The sequence below is a fragment of the Platichthys flesus genome, chromosome 9 (genome assembly GCF_949316205.1).
Source record: "Platichthys flesus chromosome 9, fPlaFle2.1, whole genome shotgun sequence".
Taxonomy (NCBI): Eukaryota; Metazoa; Chordata; class Actinopteri; order Pleuronectiformes; family Pleuronectidae; genus Platichthys; species Platichthys flesus.
Window position 1 is genome coordinate 14,364,893 of NC_084953.1, and position 14,432 is coordinate 14,379,324.

Consider the following 14,432-nt stretch of genomic DNA (forward strand, 5'->3'; position numbering starts at 1 on the left):
TTAAAAAAGTTTCCCCCCTGGGATGTGAAATATGGTATCCTAACACAAAGGTATTTCATGATAGTGACCTGACACGGTACCACAAATAAAGGGTAGGTTCCCCCGAAACATGTGTTGTATAACACTTGATACTGAATGAAGAAATAAGCTAATAATTGGCAAATATATAAAAGAATGACCGTTGTTTGATTGTCTTGTGTATTTCAAAGGCTTGAATAGTAAACAACAGGGTGTTTGGTGTAAATATGGGGAAGTAGAGAAAGTAAAGGGAGAATCATGTTTGTTAATTGGGTGTTTACCTCCAACCGCAACATGCTATATCTATTTTTCGTCAGAGTACACGATGAGTTACCACGGATGGCTCAAAGGAGAAAGACAAAAAAACATATTTCAAACCCACAGCTACTGACACATTTTGTCATGAAAATAAATAATCAATAACATCAAGTGAAGAGGCTATTGATAAGGGAAATGTTTGTAATGGCGATTCAGGATCTTCTATGAACAGAAGTATGTCATCTGCGTAAAGACTGATTTGTTGATTTGAGGAGCCGCTGCAAATCTTTAGAGAAGTACTCCGGAGTAAAAACAACTGTATAAAAAAATATAACTGGAGTTTTTTCTTTTTCTCAGGTGCTGGGGGTGACATCAGTCCATATATAAAGCATTATGAGGGGTTGTCATATGACAGAGAGGATCTTCACAGGATGCACTTGAGAAGCAGGAGAGACACACAACCTCAGGAATACACACTGCAGCTGGATTTGACTGCTTTTCACAGGTAGCTTCATATTTGTCTCACGTAACTGGATGGATATTTCAATGAAAAACAAATGGCGATGTTCTGTTTATAACCCAATAACAGATGTCGATGATTAGTCTGTGATTGAGCTGCTGTTGACTGGTCTGCATACCTTTCACCACAGAACAAAGCTTTGACCACAGCTGTTTGTGTCTTTGTTTTCCTCTCAGAACTTTCCGTCTGCGTTTGAAACGGAGTGCAGCAGCCTTTTCCCGGAATTTCATGGTCATCAGTGAAAATGGTTACACATCTGCTGACCTCTCCCACTTATACTCAGGAGAACTGGAAGGTTGGTGCAACAGATGAGCTTTATTTAATTCAATTGGATTGATTTCACAGGAATTAAAGTGATTAACCAGATAACATAAAAGTAATTTATAACCAGATTGGTACATATCCAACATCTGGATGAACAGGGTCACTTAACTTTTTTCCTTGTCACCTCTTTTATCTCTGTGATGTTTCAGCACTGACTACAATCTCTACAATTCTCTTAGTGTCGTACCTAGTAACTGTCCGTCTCACAAATCTCTTCTCCCTGCTCATTTCCCACCTGCTGTCTGTCTGACTTGTTATCTCTCTCGACCTGGTCTTGCAGGGGAACATGGCTCAGTCTGCCATGGCTCTGTGTTACAGGGTCAATTTGAGGGAGCCATCCACACAGACAACGGGACTTATCACATAGAGCCTGTCCACAGATACACCAGCAACCAAACAGATCACCACTCCATAATCTACCATGAGGATGACATGGGTAAGACAACATTCATTTTTCCACTGCTGGGGGGGGGGGGACTTTAGAACATGTTGCCTCAGCATACATTTCCATGCTTCTTTTGGCTCCTTTATAACTTTTAACTGCTCACAAGTGTTCAGAATAAAAATAAAAGAAACTCTTGATCTGTTCTGGCTGAAATTCTCCAAATTACAACCCGTAACCCAGCTGCTTTTCCTGGCTGTTTGATGCTGATGGCTAGAGCCCAAGAAGGAATTCCACGCTACAGTAGATCTCCCCCCACATTTTGATTCACAGCCCTCTTGATGCTTTCGCAGGGAACTACAACTACAGTATATATATCTCATCCTCATGGATCCACTCTCTCCCACAACTTCTGCAGCTGCGGCTCCAGCAGATACAAAGGTTACCAGGTTAAAGGAAATGGCCTTACCCTTAACTTGTAGTAAGAGTGTAGTTATGATTTCACAGAGTCTATTTAGAGCTCTGACAGGGGTGTTGGTTAAGACTCACCATGGGCACTAGCCAAAGAAAAGATAAACTGAGGATAGGGTGACTTTTGCGAGGGGAGGAGGAGGAGAAGTAGTCAGCTAAAAAAAGAGGAAGACGAAACAGGAGGAGGAGAAGGAGGTTCAGTAGGAGGCGGCTGCGTGGGCACATTTGCATGAGAATTACAATATTTCCAAGAAATCTTTTTCATGGAAACATGGAACAGATTGTGCCAAAAAAAGCCTGTCCGCACCCCCCTGTGTTTGTCATTAGGTCCACACAGACACTGTGACTGCCTTCCTCCCTTCCTCCCTGTGCCCCCGCCATTTATTCAACCCCTTTCAGAAGCGTAGCATAGTTTAAATTACATAGCGTTGCGACTGACAACATCCTGTTCTTTCATTCACAGGCAAGCGTATCTGCAGGAAACTGTGAAAGATCAGGCAGATTAAATTTCGATTAACAATCAATGCCTCCATACAAAGTGGTAAATTTGGACATGGAGGGCTGAAGTAATGCTTCCACTCCTGTGTGTATTTTCACGTCCTTAAAGTTAAGTAAAGGACCTTCATTCCCCTGGGACAGAGGAAGTCAAGAGGTTTCACCTCTGTCCCACATGGCAACAAACCTGAACTCCTGCACATTATATATAATAAATGCTTCATAGAACATCTGAATAGAATGTTCATGTTCAAGTAAAAGACATTCAAATCATATTAAGAATATAAATAAAGTGTGATTTTGTTGATATAATGATAATCAAAGTGTACTATACTATTCTATTTCAGTTAAAACAAGTGAAATATAGGTATGATTGTTAAGTGCCTTGTTTGTGTGTGTGTGTGTGAGAGAGAGAGAGATAGAAAGAGAGAGAGAGAGAGATACCTAAATCAAACCCAACTATTTTCCTCCTTCCAATGTCTATAAAAGGTTAAGTATTAACTTCACATTTCCTCGAAGTTAATGTAAACTAAAAATCAGCAGACTTCATGTTCATGTATAACTACAGACGTGTTAATAACTTCCTCTCACTTTGATTGAATTAACCGTCAGTGAACTTGGGTGAGATTCGGTTTAATCTTCCTCATGAGTTGAACATTCAAAGTTCAGGTTTCATTAACATCTATTTCCTCATGTTATTTGAGGCCGAATGACATTATACCAGCAGGAGGGAATTTGAGAAATGTCTCGGATGAACACTGGCCTTGAGATGTTGCAGTGATTTCTTCAGCTTATCAGTTCTTGGCATTAGTGCGAAAAAGACACAGCTGTTACAGTTCCTGCATGCAATAATCTGGGAAAGTACCCAGAAAATTACATTAACCCTGATGGAGGCTTCATAAATCGCGTAAATGGGGAGGATTCAGGTTGATTGAGGAGGTCTGAAAACATGAGCTAGAAAACATCCCACCAGCTTCATGTTGTTGTTGGGTAGATCAGAGATTCAATCAGCAGTGGTAAGCAAATACCATTATACAGAGGAAGTGGGAGGAAGATATCTATACTGAACCGAGTTTCGTTTTCATGCTTAGGGTTATCTGGCATTTTTGATCTCACCAATAGGTCACTTGAGGGCACTTGGAACCTGGGCCAAGCTCAAAGTAGCTTGAGGAACTCACTTGCTCTGACCAAAAACACATTCATGAGGCACTTATTGACATAAACCTGAAAGACAAACATTGTGGTTTCGTGTTATAACACACAGACATACTGCTTGGAAAATACTAAAAGTAAAAGTTCTGCCAGAGTTGTGTCTGCCCCCAAGAAACAAAACTGCGTAACTATAACAATATAAACTTGCACAAGAGTGGGATTGATAGTGTCATATTTGCAAGTGTGAGGTGAGATTGTAATTCTGTGTTGCTGTGGAGCCCATTCATAACTGTCACATACTCAAAGCTCCCTGCTGGAAGGAGACCTGAGGCTCTGGCAGACATTTTCAACATTACTCTCGACGGTTGAACTTGTTTCCAGCTTTGGGAATGTGACACTAATTCTTCATCTGGGAAAATGCTTTTTCTTTTCTTGGCTTGTGGTTGTGCAGAAGTTTGTCCCGTCAGGAGAGTCACTTACAGGCTTATTCTCTGCTCATTCCTCTGGAGAAACATTGATAAATAAACGTCTCTTGTTGCTACTTGGGCGAGAAGTGTCATTGGCAAACTGAGAGGAAAAGAGAGAGCGAGCGAACATTGGCTTGCAGAAAGGTCTGGAAATAATTCAATCAGTGGGTAGACGCCCGGCATTTAGGCCTCCATCCACCCCCCCCACACACACACAGCCCCTCCCCACTCGTGCCATGTAAAGAACGACTTGTAGGGCTGTGATTGGCTGAAGGAGTTGTCGTCGGATGGTCTGATCCAATCGGGTGTTGTCATTTTGGGTCACCAGCAAACTGACATAAACATTGCCTGATTCTGTCACTCTCTCTTTACTGTGAACTACATGAGAAAGTGATCATTATGTCATGTGACTTTACTGTACGTGTGGAATTTAAAGCCATTGTTCTTGATTTACGTAGCTGGGAAAGTTTGTCTTTTTTTCTATTGGACAGGATTTGTATGTGACTCCAGTGAAACATATTGTTGTCATTTTTTTTTAATTGCTATGAAAAATGTCCAGTCCTTTACATGTAACTTAGATAGTTTCCCCTTTATTCATACACCCCCCACAGCTTCTCAACATAACCCGCAAACCCTCTTTTGCAATGAAGTCCTTCTGGGCTTCTTCAGACTTGCCCAGTACAACACAATGAGCCAGTTTATGCAAATATAACTGCAATCCCATCCCATGTTGCGTCAGTCGGAGCGAGACAGACATCCCAGGAGCGTTGCAAACCACAGACGATGAAATTGTTTTAGTGAAATCAAACCAGAAGCCATCACAGCCCCCCCCCCCCCCCCCCCCCATGGACCCCACTCGAGACCCCTGCACTGATTTCCACATGCGGGTCCTCTATTTATCAAGTGTCTGACAATGTGTCTGTGCTTCTGTCCATGTTAGCAGCTCGATGTGTTTGTCACTAAGGCGCTGATTCCAAATGACATCTGCACTTATTGTATCTGCATGACAAACAGTTGACATGTGAAGAGTAAAATAGATTAAGATACAGAGATTAAGATACATTTATTTATCCCAAACACATGCACAGGCACACTCAGGCAATTGTAGGGAATTTAACCTCTGCTTTTAACCCATCTGGTGCAGGACACACAGAGCAGTCAGCAGCCATGTAATGCGCCGGGGAGCAGATGTTGGGGGAGTAAAGTGCCTTGCTCAGGGGGCACTAGACAGGTTAGGGAGAATCCTCTTGGATTTTTGGACAGATCAATCCAGGTTCGTCTTTATTATTGTTTCTCCGTGGAGTCGAACCAGAGACGACCCAGGGACCTTGTTTGTCCATAGTCAAAGTTTCTGCCACTAGTCCATCGGCATTTCTAATGCAAGAAAAACTTTGTCTGGGAAACTGCAGGCAAAAGATCGATAGATCATTTTGGCCCTGAAGACGATTGGATATGTGTGTTTCATGTCCGTTGTGTGTGTGAGAAACGTCCGACACATCCGCTCTCTCGTGGTGAATGTTCCTGATGTAGCGGGTTCACAGTGACATTTTCAAGACATTTTACTTGGGCCCTGGCAGTGAAAGTTGAGACAAATATGTGGAGAAACTTACTCAAACATTTGCCCCTTGACACACAGACGCTCAGGAGATTACCTGGAGTTCAGTGCACGTCTGAGAGCAATGTACAAACTTATATTAGAAAGAAAAGGCAGATTAAAGCACAAACTTTTTCAATTAAAGTCACATAAGTTTTTATTAATTTAATGATGTACCTCAGCTCCACTGCACAAATACTCTCCTGTCTGATAACGACTCTATTTGCACAAAGGAGCTTCACTCAGGACCTTGATAGTGAGAGTAATTACACACACACAAACACACACACACACACACACGACACATTTACAGTGATAAATTCCGTTTAAATAAACATTTTCCATTGATCAGGCTGTGACCCTGGTCAACGTTACAAGTGTGTTTATTTGTGAGCTGATCTTTCATAATATCCTGTTTCCTCCAACAAATCAACGGTAGAGGGTTAAACCAAACCACATGTTTTATCTTCCTCCAATTATTCATTCAATGTTTGATTTGGGGACACGCACGTCCACAATCCAATGAGTCATCATGGCTTTAATAAACATTCCCCTGACAGAACAAACATGTTCAGGTACAAACTCACCCACAATATTGTTTGTCTGGTTTTGTTTGTGTTTCACTCTGTATCTTTGTGTGTGTTTTTACTAAACAAGGGTCAATTGAATCCTTTCAGTGTACGTGTGTCAAAGTGTCTGTTTGTTTTTCTGCAGTCCTGCCACTCACAACGACCGGCTCTGGTGGAATCTGTGGAGCAGATCGTCTGAACGTCCTCGCCAGAAGCCTCAGACCCGATGAGGTAGGGCTCTCCAGACATCACATCAGTGAAGACCCACACAGACACACTGGCCTTCATTTGTTCTCTTTCTTTGGCTTCAAAAGTTCCTCGTCTGCAATAACATTTACAGCCAGTTCACTCCAACTCAGGAAATGTCTCTCTCAGGTGATTTCACAGACGAGTTCGTAAAAAGTGACTTAATTGATGAGGGTAATCATTCACTTTGTCACTTTGATGTAGTTTGCTTGATCACCAACGGCATATAACAAGGCCATGAGGACAACTGTGTGGCACTCAGTAGAGCACAAATTCCACTAACTCATAGATATCAGTCCTCTGAACATGACTGAACCATCAAGATTCATGGATTACTACCTGATAAATCAATGAAAGCTTTGCAAACACCTTGTCTTGCAATGTTAAAGTGAAATAACAACTTAACATGTTGCTCTGTTAAGTTGTTTTTGCGTAATCCTGCGAACTAACAGACAAAAAAACAATTGCAGATGAAAACATAACATCCCTGCCGGAGGTAATTAGACAAAGAACATTGCACAGAGACGAGCTGCTTTTCTGTGGCCCTAACCTATGGTGACGAACACCTGAATACTTCCTTCATAAAGAAATGACAAAAACAGGTATAATGGAATAAACGTCTGCAAAGTCCATTCAGTGTATCTCTCCCTTGGGTGTCCCATGTGTTCGACCGACGAGGTGGTGGTCTCAGTGTCCATTGTCCAAAGTGGTAGATGTCGGGACATTGCTGCGGGTCCCTTCTGAACAACATGCCTGCTGGTGGAGATCATTTCCACTGTGTGATAATGAAATGGTCTGAGCAGATGTATTTCCAAGAGGAGAGTCCAAGTTGGGTTCTGGTCACTTCACACCTGCTCTCCTGCTGGGACACTAGTATCAGCAGTGGGCCGACATGGAGACTCTGTGTTTAACCTGTTGAAATGATGTGAACTCATGAGCTTCACCTGAAAACCAGGAACATATTAAACAATAAATCTGAGGAGACATTTAAATGTTCCAGGGGACATGGCAGGCTTTGCGGTTAATCTTCCTACCATCTGACCACCTGTAATCTGTCCGTGCAACTTTCTCCTACAGGAGGCGCCAGCGAGACGGTCTAGGAGGACATTGGATGAGTCAAAGACCAGCTGCCTGCTTCACCTCCATGCCGACCACTTCTACTACTCGAAGTTCAAGTCTGTTGAAGCTGTCGTGGCTCAGGTGATAAGTTCAAATCTATAAATATCATTGATCGCTTTGACAAGATGTGATACTTCATATGAACCAAAACCACATGAATCCTAATCCCTCACACCTCTGGACTGAAACTGGTGTATTTAGACGCTGCTGATACCTGAGCTTCCCGAACTCCAGGCCTTTAGAAAACAGGGCACACCAGAGCCTAGTGTAATGGAAAGTCCAGCAGGAGCCTCGGAACACAACAGGATTTCCTCAGCAGCTGGTTGAGCAACACATGCTTTGTTTACAAACCTGTGTCTGAATATAGTGTCCTGTATTCCGAGTACATGCTGCCACTATCAAAGGTCGGTTGACGTAATTCTTTGTCCTTAAATCTTATCTCAATCAAACAAGTGACAGCGTTAAATTTACCTTCATGTGTGTTTACAAAAGAGTGTTAAAAGTGTGTCAGCTGCTATTCAACACTAGATCAGGGTTCTGTCTTCTGTCTTGAAAACTGAATTTAAATCTTTAATTTTTATTCATTTGAACTGATCCATTCTCAGTATTCTGTAAACTCACAGTGAATCTGGGATCACAGGTAAAAAATCCTGTATATCTATGTTCATTTTTGGTTATGTAAATAGCAGTTCTAAAAAAACAAAAACTAAACAGAAATTGAAGTATGACCAACAATCACAATAAAAAAAGCTGGTAAAATCAGGGACTGAGCATTTTAAGCTTTGATTTAATGGAGGAATTTTATATCATTATTAGAAATTGAAATACAGTCTATGTAACTATATAAACGAGGGTTCTGTTGCTGCTGCACGGTGAAGCTAAGGGCTCAGTGCCATGATCCTGCTCAGATGCACACAGCTGTCATGGTAAACCTCACACGGGGAGTAGAGAGGACGTTGAGAACTCTCTCTGTCTTCAGGGCCATGGAGTGCCAACATTTTGCCGAAGGCTTCGTGCCAGATGTAGACCTGGCACGGAGCCGGTAGCTGGTCCTGTCCCCCCCCCCCCCCCCCCCCCCCAGCTGCACCCAGCAGCTCCAGTATGAAGCAGCAGACATAAGAATTTCACTCTGAGGTTAAGCAGGAGCAGAGATGATCGACTCGGGGACACATGGGAAAGATTTTGAGCAAAATTGCTAAAACACCAGCTCTTCTGAAGATAGAGTGACCTCCCTCTGCTATTTAATACACTCTGAGGTGGCTCATTACATTTAAAATGTCAAACGCTTTCAACCCTTAGTCCCATGCTCTTGACCTTTGACTTTGTTGAATTACTGACGGATTCTCTCAGCTTCACAGAGCAGGAGTTGATCCATGTGGTAAAATCTACCAGTTTAACTTTCAGAAGAATTTTTTTATACAGCTAGAATGAATATACTTTTGAATTTTGTTTTTATTATACTTTGATTTCGAATAATTTTAGCGAATTTTTCTTAGAAGAGGTAGCCAGGTTAGCAAGAGAGAACAAACATTTGGTAAGATAGTTGTGTGTAATTTGTATAATTAATCTGTGTCCATGTGGGGGGGATGAAGTCTTTGAGTTCGTGAAACACTTTTGGAGTTTCAGGGGTAAACAGTGTTTTTTGGATGTACCCCTGAAACTCCAAAGGTGTACTGTGAACTCAAACACTTCACCGACGCCTCTATCGGCATAGTGGTGATTAGATAATGAGAGAATTTGAATATCTGGTTGAGCTGTCCCTTTGAAGTGGGTTTCTGTTGTTCAATAGTTCATTCACTTTTCGCAGCCTAATAGAAGCTAAATGTGCCCACAATGCACTGGACCACACGTTATTTTAAAACCTTTAAAAACACACCCAAGGGCGCTAATGTGTTTTAGCGCCCTTGGGCATGAGCAGTAACCTGTCAACTGCGTCAGTTTGAAACTACAGACGTCTGGTGTAAGGTCCCACTGTGTTAAAAGCTGCCTGTCTGCTGGCGTGTGTGCGTTGTCTCAGTGTCACACGCAACAAGTGTCTGTCTGTGTTCAAGTTTCCATGTCTCAACAAAGCTTTTGTAATTGGGGTCAGAGGTCACATGAGAAGCTCTTCAAATCCTGAATCTAGCAGGTACTGAATCCATAGGAGCAGCAATAATATAATTCACTTTTAATTGGCTCTAAATTAAAACCAATACACAGTATTTGTTTTGCGTTCCATATTAGCTACGATGTTCTGAGCTTACAGATGTTAAATGTCATCAAATGGATTCACGTTCATGCTCCCAGCAGCTGGGCCGGGGTCAAGTTGGGACGAGTTATACTTTTACTTTGTGTTTTTCCTGTCCTGGAGTCTGCTCTGCATCTCTGCTTCTTTTTAATTAAATTCCTCAGTGGTCAAAGGAAAGTCTGTCAGTTTGTCCTTAACTCTTCTCCGCCACCACGCTGTTATTTTCTCTCCAGCTTTTCTCCTGCTGTCCGTCCTCTCGTCACCTCCTCCGCCCCTCCTCAGATTCTTTCCATCTTAAACACTCACCCTTGTTGTTGTCCCTGGTTCAGCGCCAGTCTGTTGTTACAGCGGGCGGGAAAATCTTGTGTAAGTGATGCTGGGATGTGATCTTAGAGTGTATAGAGAATGCTTGCGTCAATCACAGCTGACCTGGTTTCTCGTGCATCTACAGTGTCAATATTTACATCTATGGTAATGTCCCAGCAGGCTGCTCTCCTATATTTCTATCTCCTGCTGTATAGACCTGTGCATGTGACTGGTTTGGACGTACCTCTCTGAATGTGACAGGCCGTGCTACCCACTATGGAAACCACCTGCGAATAACCAGGTTTGAGTGGGTCTGTTTGGGCACCAGAGGAGAAGCAGGTCAAAAAAGTCAAACGTATTCTGAAAACGAGAACAGGATGTTAAAGATTTGCTCTGGTGATGTCAAAGCCCTCTTTCGGTGATTGTATTGTTCCGTGTCGCCAACCTCGGGCCTCCCGCTGCCTGAAGGATCATGAACAGGCGGAGTTACTGATGATATTTCAGACAGCTTTCTCACATAACATGTTATCTGCCTCAGGTGGCCTCCTACATGCAGGCTGTGAACGACGTCTTCGACAAGGTGAACTTCGATGGATTCAACCTGATCAACTTCAAAGTGAAATCTCTCAGTGTAAGAGGCTCCTGTTCTCAAATAAACACACTGTCGACCCAAATCATCACGACTGCGTTTACATGGTTATAATCTGCCTCATTCTGAATAAGACATTACGGTGATCATAAGGTTTACATGAGTTGCTCATAGAATACTCCATTCATTTCCCCACTTACAGGTGTTATTAGTTTCCTGTCAACATAGACACATTCTTTATTGTCCCCCAAAGTGTAACCATCACAGCCAGCACTCAAACGTGCACCTGAAGCAGCTCCTGGTTGACAGAGGGAGACATTTGGTCCAACGTCACGTTGACTACATCATACTTCCGATGTTCCAAAGACCTTGACGAAAACATTGTGTTGGTTGCGCCCATTTGAAAACTCAAGTAATGTGACTTCATTAGAATACCAGTCCTGTGTGCACTCAAACCCAGTACATGCATCATCAATTAGATGACGTATCATCATGTTGCAAAATGCAGTGAATACTCCACATCTCTTATTTGATGATTGGTTATCACACTATACTGTTCACATTATTGTGTTAATCGCGTTAATATAGGAATATTGGCGTCCATGTTAACATGCCTACTGCTGCGCCTCAGATGCAGTCATCTGAAAACTCCATGCAACCAGTGATCCTGCCTGTCACACACTAAATTCCTTCTCCCTAAACATGGCATGACCCTGTTAACATGAATGGGAGGTTTTTCAATGAGGCATTGATTAAGATAATCAGGTTAAGCCACTGGGTGTCAGGCGCTGCCCATACGTCTGCTATTAGTCGTACTTTCTCAGCGCTGTGGAGCAGTGAGTGAATGTTTGGGTCCTACGGCTCCTCCATTGATTTAAGAGTGTGACTCCCTTTCTTCCTCAGGTGATCACAGAGGAGGATGAGAGCAGTCCTCTAAGCCCTAAGTTCATTGGGCCTGAGAAGCTGCTGAGTCTTTACTCTGAGAGGAACTGGGGGAACTTCTGTCTGTCGTTCCTGCTCACTGACAGAGACTACAGCGGAGTGCTGGGACTCGCCTGGGAGGGCAGGGCCGGTGAGTCACTGTGTTAAAGTGTCCAGTATGACACACTGCGCTGCTCCATCTCTCTGGCCTGCATGTGTGACACAGGATCACTGTAGGTAAGGTTCAGTGTCTCCAAATAAGTGCCACCGAGACACCGAGACAGAGCTGAAGATGATTATAGAAAAGGGAAAGCAGGTGTAAAAACCTCTACAAATTCACACTGGATCTCTAGTTCATGTTTGCCAAGGCGATGCAACAAGTTGTTTACAGTGCAGCTCCAATGCTTCCGAATCCAACCTTGGCCGAGATGATGTTGTGGCACAGAGAGCTGCAGGACTTATTCAGCTTCCATGTCAAGCCTGTTACTCAGGCAGGGTTTTGGCTCCAGAGAGCAAAAGCGAAACGTGACTGAACTCCTCAATGACCAAACCTCAGTGATTTGCATAGACATCTGCCTCGAACTCCACTGTTAGACTCCAGCGAAGTGTGATTACAATTACAAACAACATTAGAGACATTATTGGATAGATGTACATTTTTTTTTTCGTTTTTTACATAAAAAAAGAAAGAAATAAGAGTGAATCATTTAAAAAAAATGGAAATAATTTGGGTTGTAATAAGAGCATTGAAAGAAATGAGAAGATGAAAAATAAATTGTCATCCAGAATTTTTAATGAAATTATAGATGATAATTAAATCTGGAAATCAAATTGGATACTACAGGTATAGCAAAGATGTATACTATATAAGAACATAGAGGAGTGTTGGATGTGGTGATGTTGGCCTGTGTCACACTGAATGTATGACAACACTGTGTGTGACAAGAGAAAAAGAAAATATATAAAAGTTTGCTGAGCCGACTCTGAGTTCTCGTCAGTGCTGCCCTCTAACGTTGCAACAGCAAAAAGTTTAAATGTATGTTTCAATCCTCAGGGAAATCTGTAGGAAATAGAGACATAATATCACAAAAAAGAGAAAGTCCCAAATGTCATGTCATCAAATTTTTCATCAACTGTCATTGATCGCATTCATATAAACTGAATCTGATTTAGTCTGAAAGACTAAAAACTTTGTACCAAAAGTTACTAAACTTTCAGTCGACTTTTCCTGTTAGTTCATATTGTTTCATGTGCAAAAATACAAATATTGAATTCAACATACCAAAACCACAGAAGAACTAAGATGACACATGAGTTTTTGTAGTGGTGGAGGAAGTTGGTAACATATGTGGGAATTGTTGTGGTGGGAGGTTCTTCTTGCTTGTCTATAGGACATTGTCTCATACGGGGGCTTTCGATTGGCTGAACAGAGGGGCGTGAGATCCGACCACCAAAATGACATGTGATTAGGGTGCTCTGAACCTTTGACACACACACACACACACTAACACACACACACACACACAAACACACACACACACACAAACATATATGGGACGCATACACACCACACCCAGACGTCTTAGTGAGGATCGGTGACTGCATTCCACAGCGTGATTGCCATGGTAACAGCTTATGTGAGGAGCTCACACACGGTGGATTCATAGCAGCAGTGACATTGTTGAGACTTCTCAGTGTCATGTGACCGAAAGAAACAGCCGAGCAGTAAAGGTGGATGATGTTTGACCTCCATGAAAACTCCAGCGTCTCACTCTCCCACCTATCACCAGGTCATCAGTGTTCATGGGTAATGGGAGATATTCACCCACTGCACCTTAAACTCCCAGACCCTGATGCCTCCTCAGCTACAGCAGGGTGCATCATGCACAAGCATGCAGACACACTAACACACATACACACATACACACATACACACACAACCCCCATCCATCACAGCGGGCTCCTCCACTGCCCTCTCCAAGTCGCGTGTTCATAGTTCAGTGGATGGTTGGGGAGTCGGGGGTCGGGGGGTTAGGGGCCAAACGTCTCCAGATTTCGACGAGTAAAATTCCTTCTCCTCCTGTGACTAATTGAGCGACAAATTTTCCACACAATGTGTTTTGTAGTGTCTATAGGGGGTTTTACACCACTGGCTGGAATCACTGTCACGTCAGTGTGAGTTTTGGATCCTCAAGAACAATTCAATAAAACAAACGTTACCGTGAATGTTAATTTGTATGCCTCTCTATCGTTGTGCCTGTTCATTAAGTTTAGAAGATCAGGTCAGGAAGTGCAGAGTAGTTATACAGGTTAGGCTGTGAGAGGTGTTGAGAAAGGAGCCGCTCTCAGAGGAGATGACTCTTCAAAAGGTTCTGCTTCTGGCCTCTGCTCGGATTTCTTTATCTGGCAGCTCGTTCCATCACAGAGGAGCACAATCAAGAATAGTCTGGGCTGCGATCGTCCTGTGTGTGTTTCTTTTGGCCAGAGTTTTTCTATTGCTTCTGGTAAAACAGCAAAACCCTTCAGAACCTCTCAGTCTTTACTTTCCAGGTTTCTGTGACAAACTTTTTCTTTTGCATTTTCATAACTCTTACCATCCGAGTGTAATCCATCACTCTGGTAGGATAGGACCCATTGAGTAAACGTTTGGAAAAAGCAACAGTTTTGCAACCTCTGTTGGAAAATTAACGCAATCTATCAGATTTCAGACAGTTTGGAAAGTCTGTCTGTGGACAAAATCTGAAACTGTAAAAGTGGTTGCAGTTATTCCCTAA

The 14,432-nt window shown here is 42.6% G+C and overlaps 1 protein-coding gene across 4 annotated transcripts in view; it reads left to right on the top strand.

Annotated features, from left to right (window-relative positions):
- Positions 1-14,432, top strand: part of si:ch1073-396h14.1 (disintegrin and metalloproteinase domain-containing protein 10) — a 29,170-nt gene that overhangs the window by 3,577 nt on the left and 11,161 nt on the right. For 3 of the 4 annotated variants that reach the window (XM_062396021.1, XM_062396024.1, XM_062396022.1), the window contains 7 exons: positions 634-781; positions 973-1,091; positions 1,401-1,556; positions 6,396-6,481; positions 7,574-7,696; positions 10,687-10,779; positions 11,641-11,809. In XM_062396021.1, coding sequence (XP_062252005.1) covers positions 634-781; positions 973-1,091; positions 1,401-1,556; positions 6,396-6,481; positions 7,574-7,696; positions 10,687-10,779; positions 11,641-11,809 — 894 coding nt within the window. Of the gene's footprint in view, positions 1-633; positions 782-972; positions 1,092-1,400; positions 1,557-6,395; positions 6,482-7,573; positions 7,697-10,686; positions 10,780-11,640; positions 11,810-14,432 lie in introns of those variants that run through there. The other variant, XM_062396025.1, reaches the window with a different exon arrangement.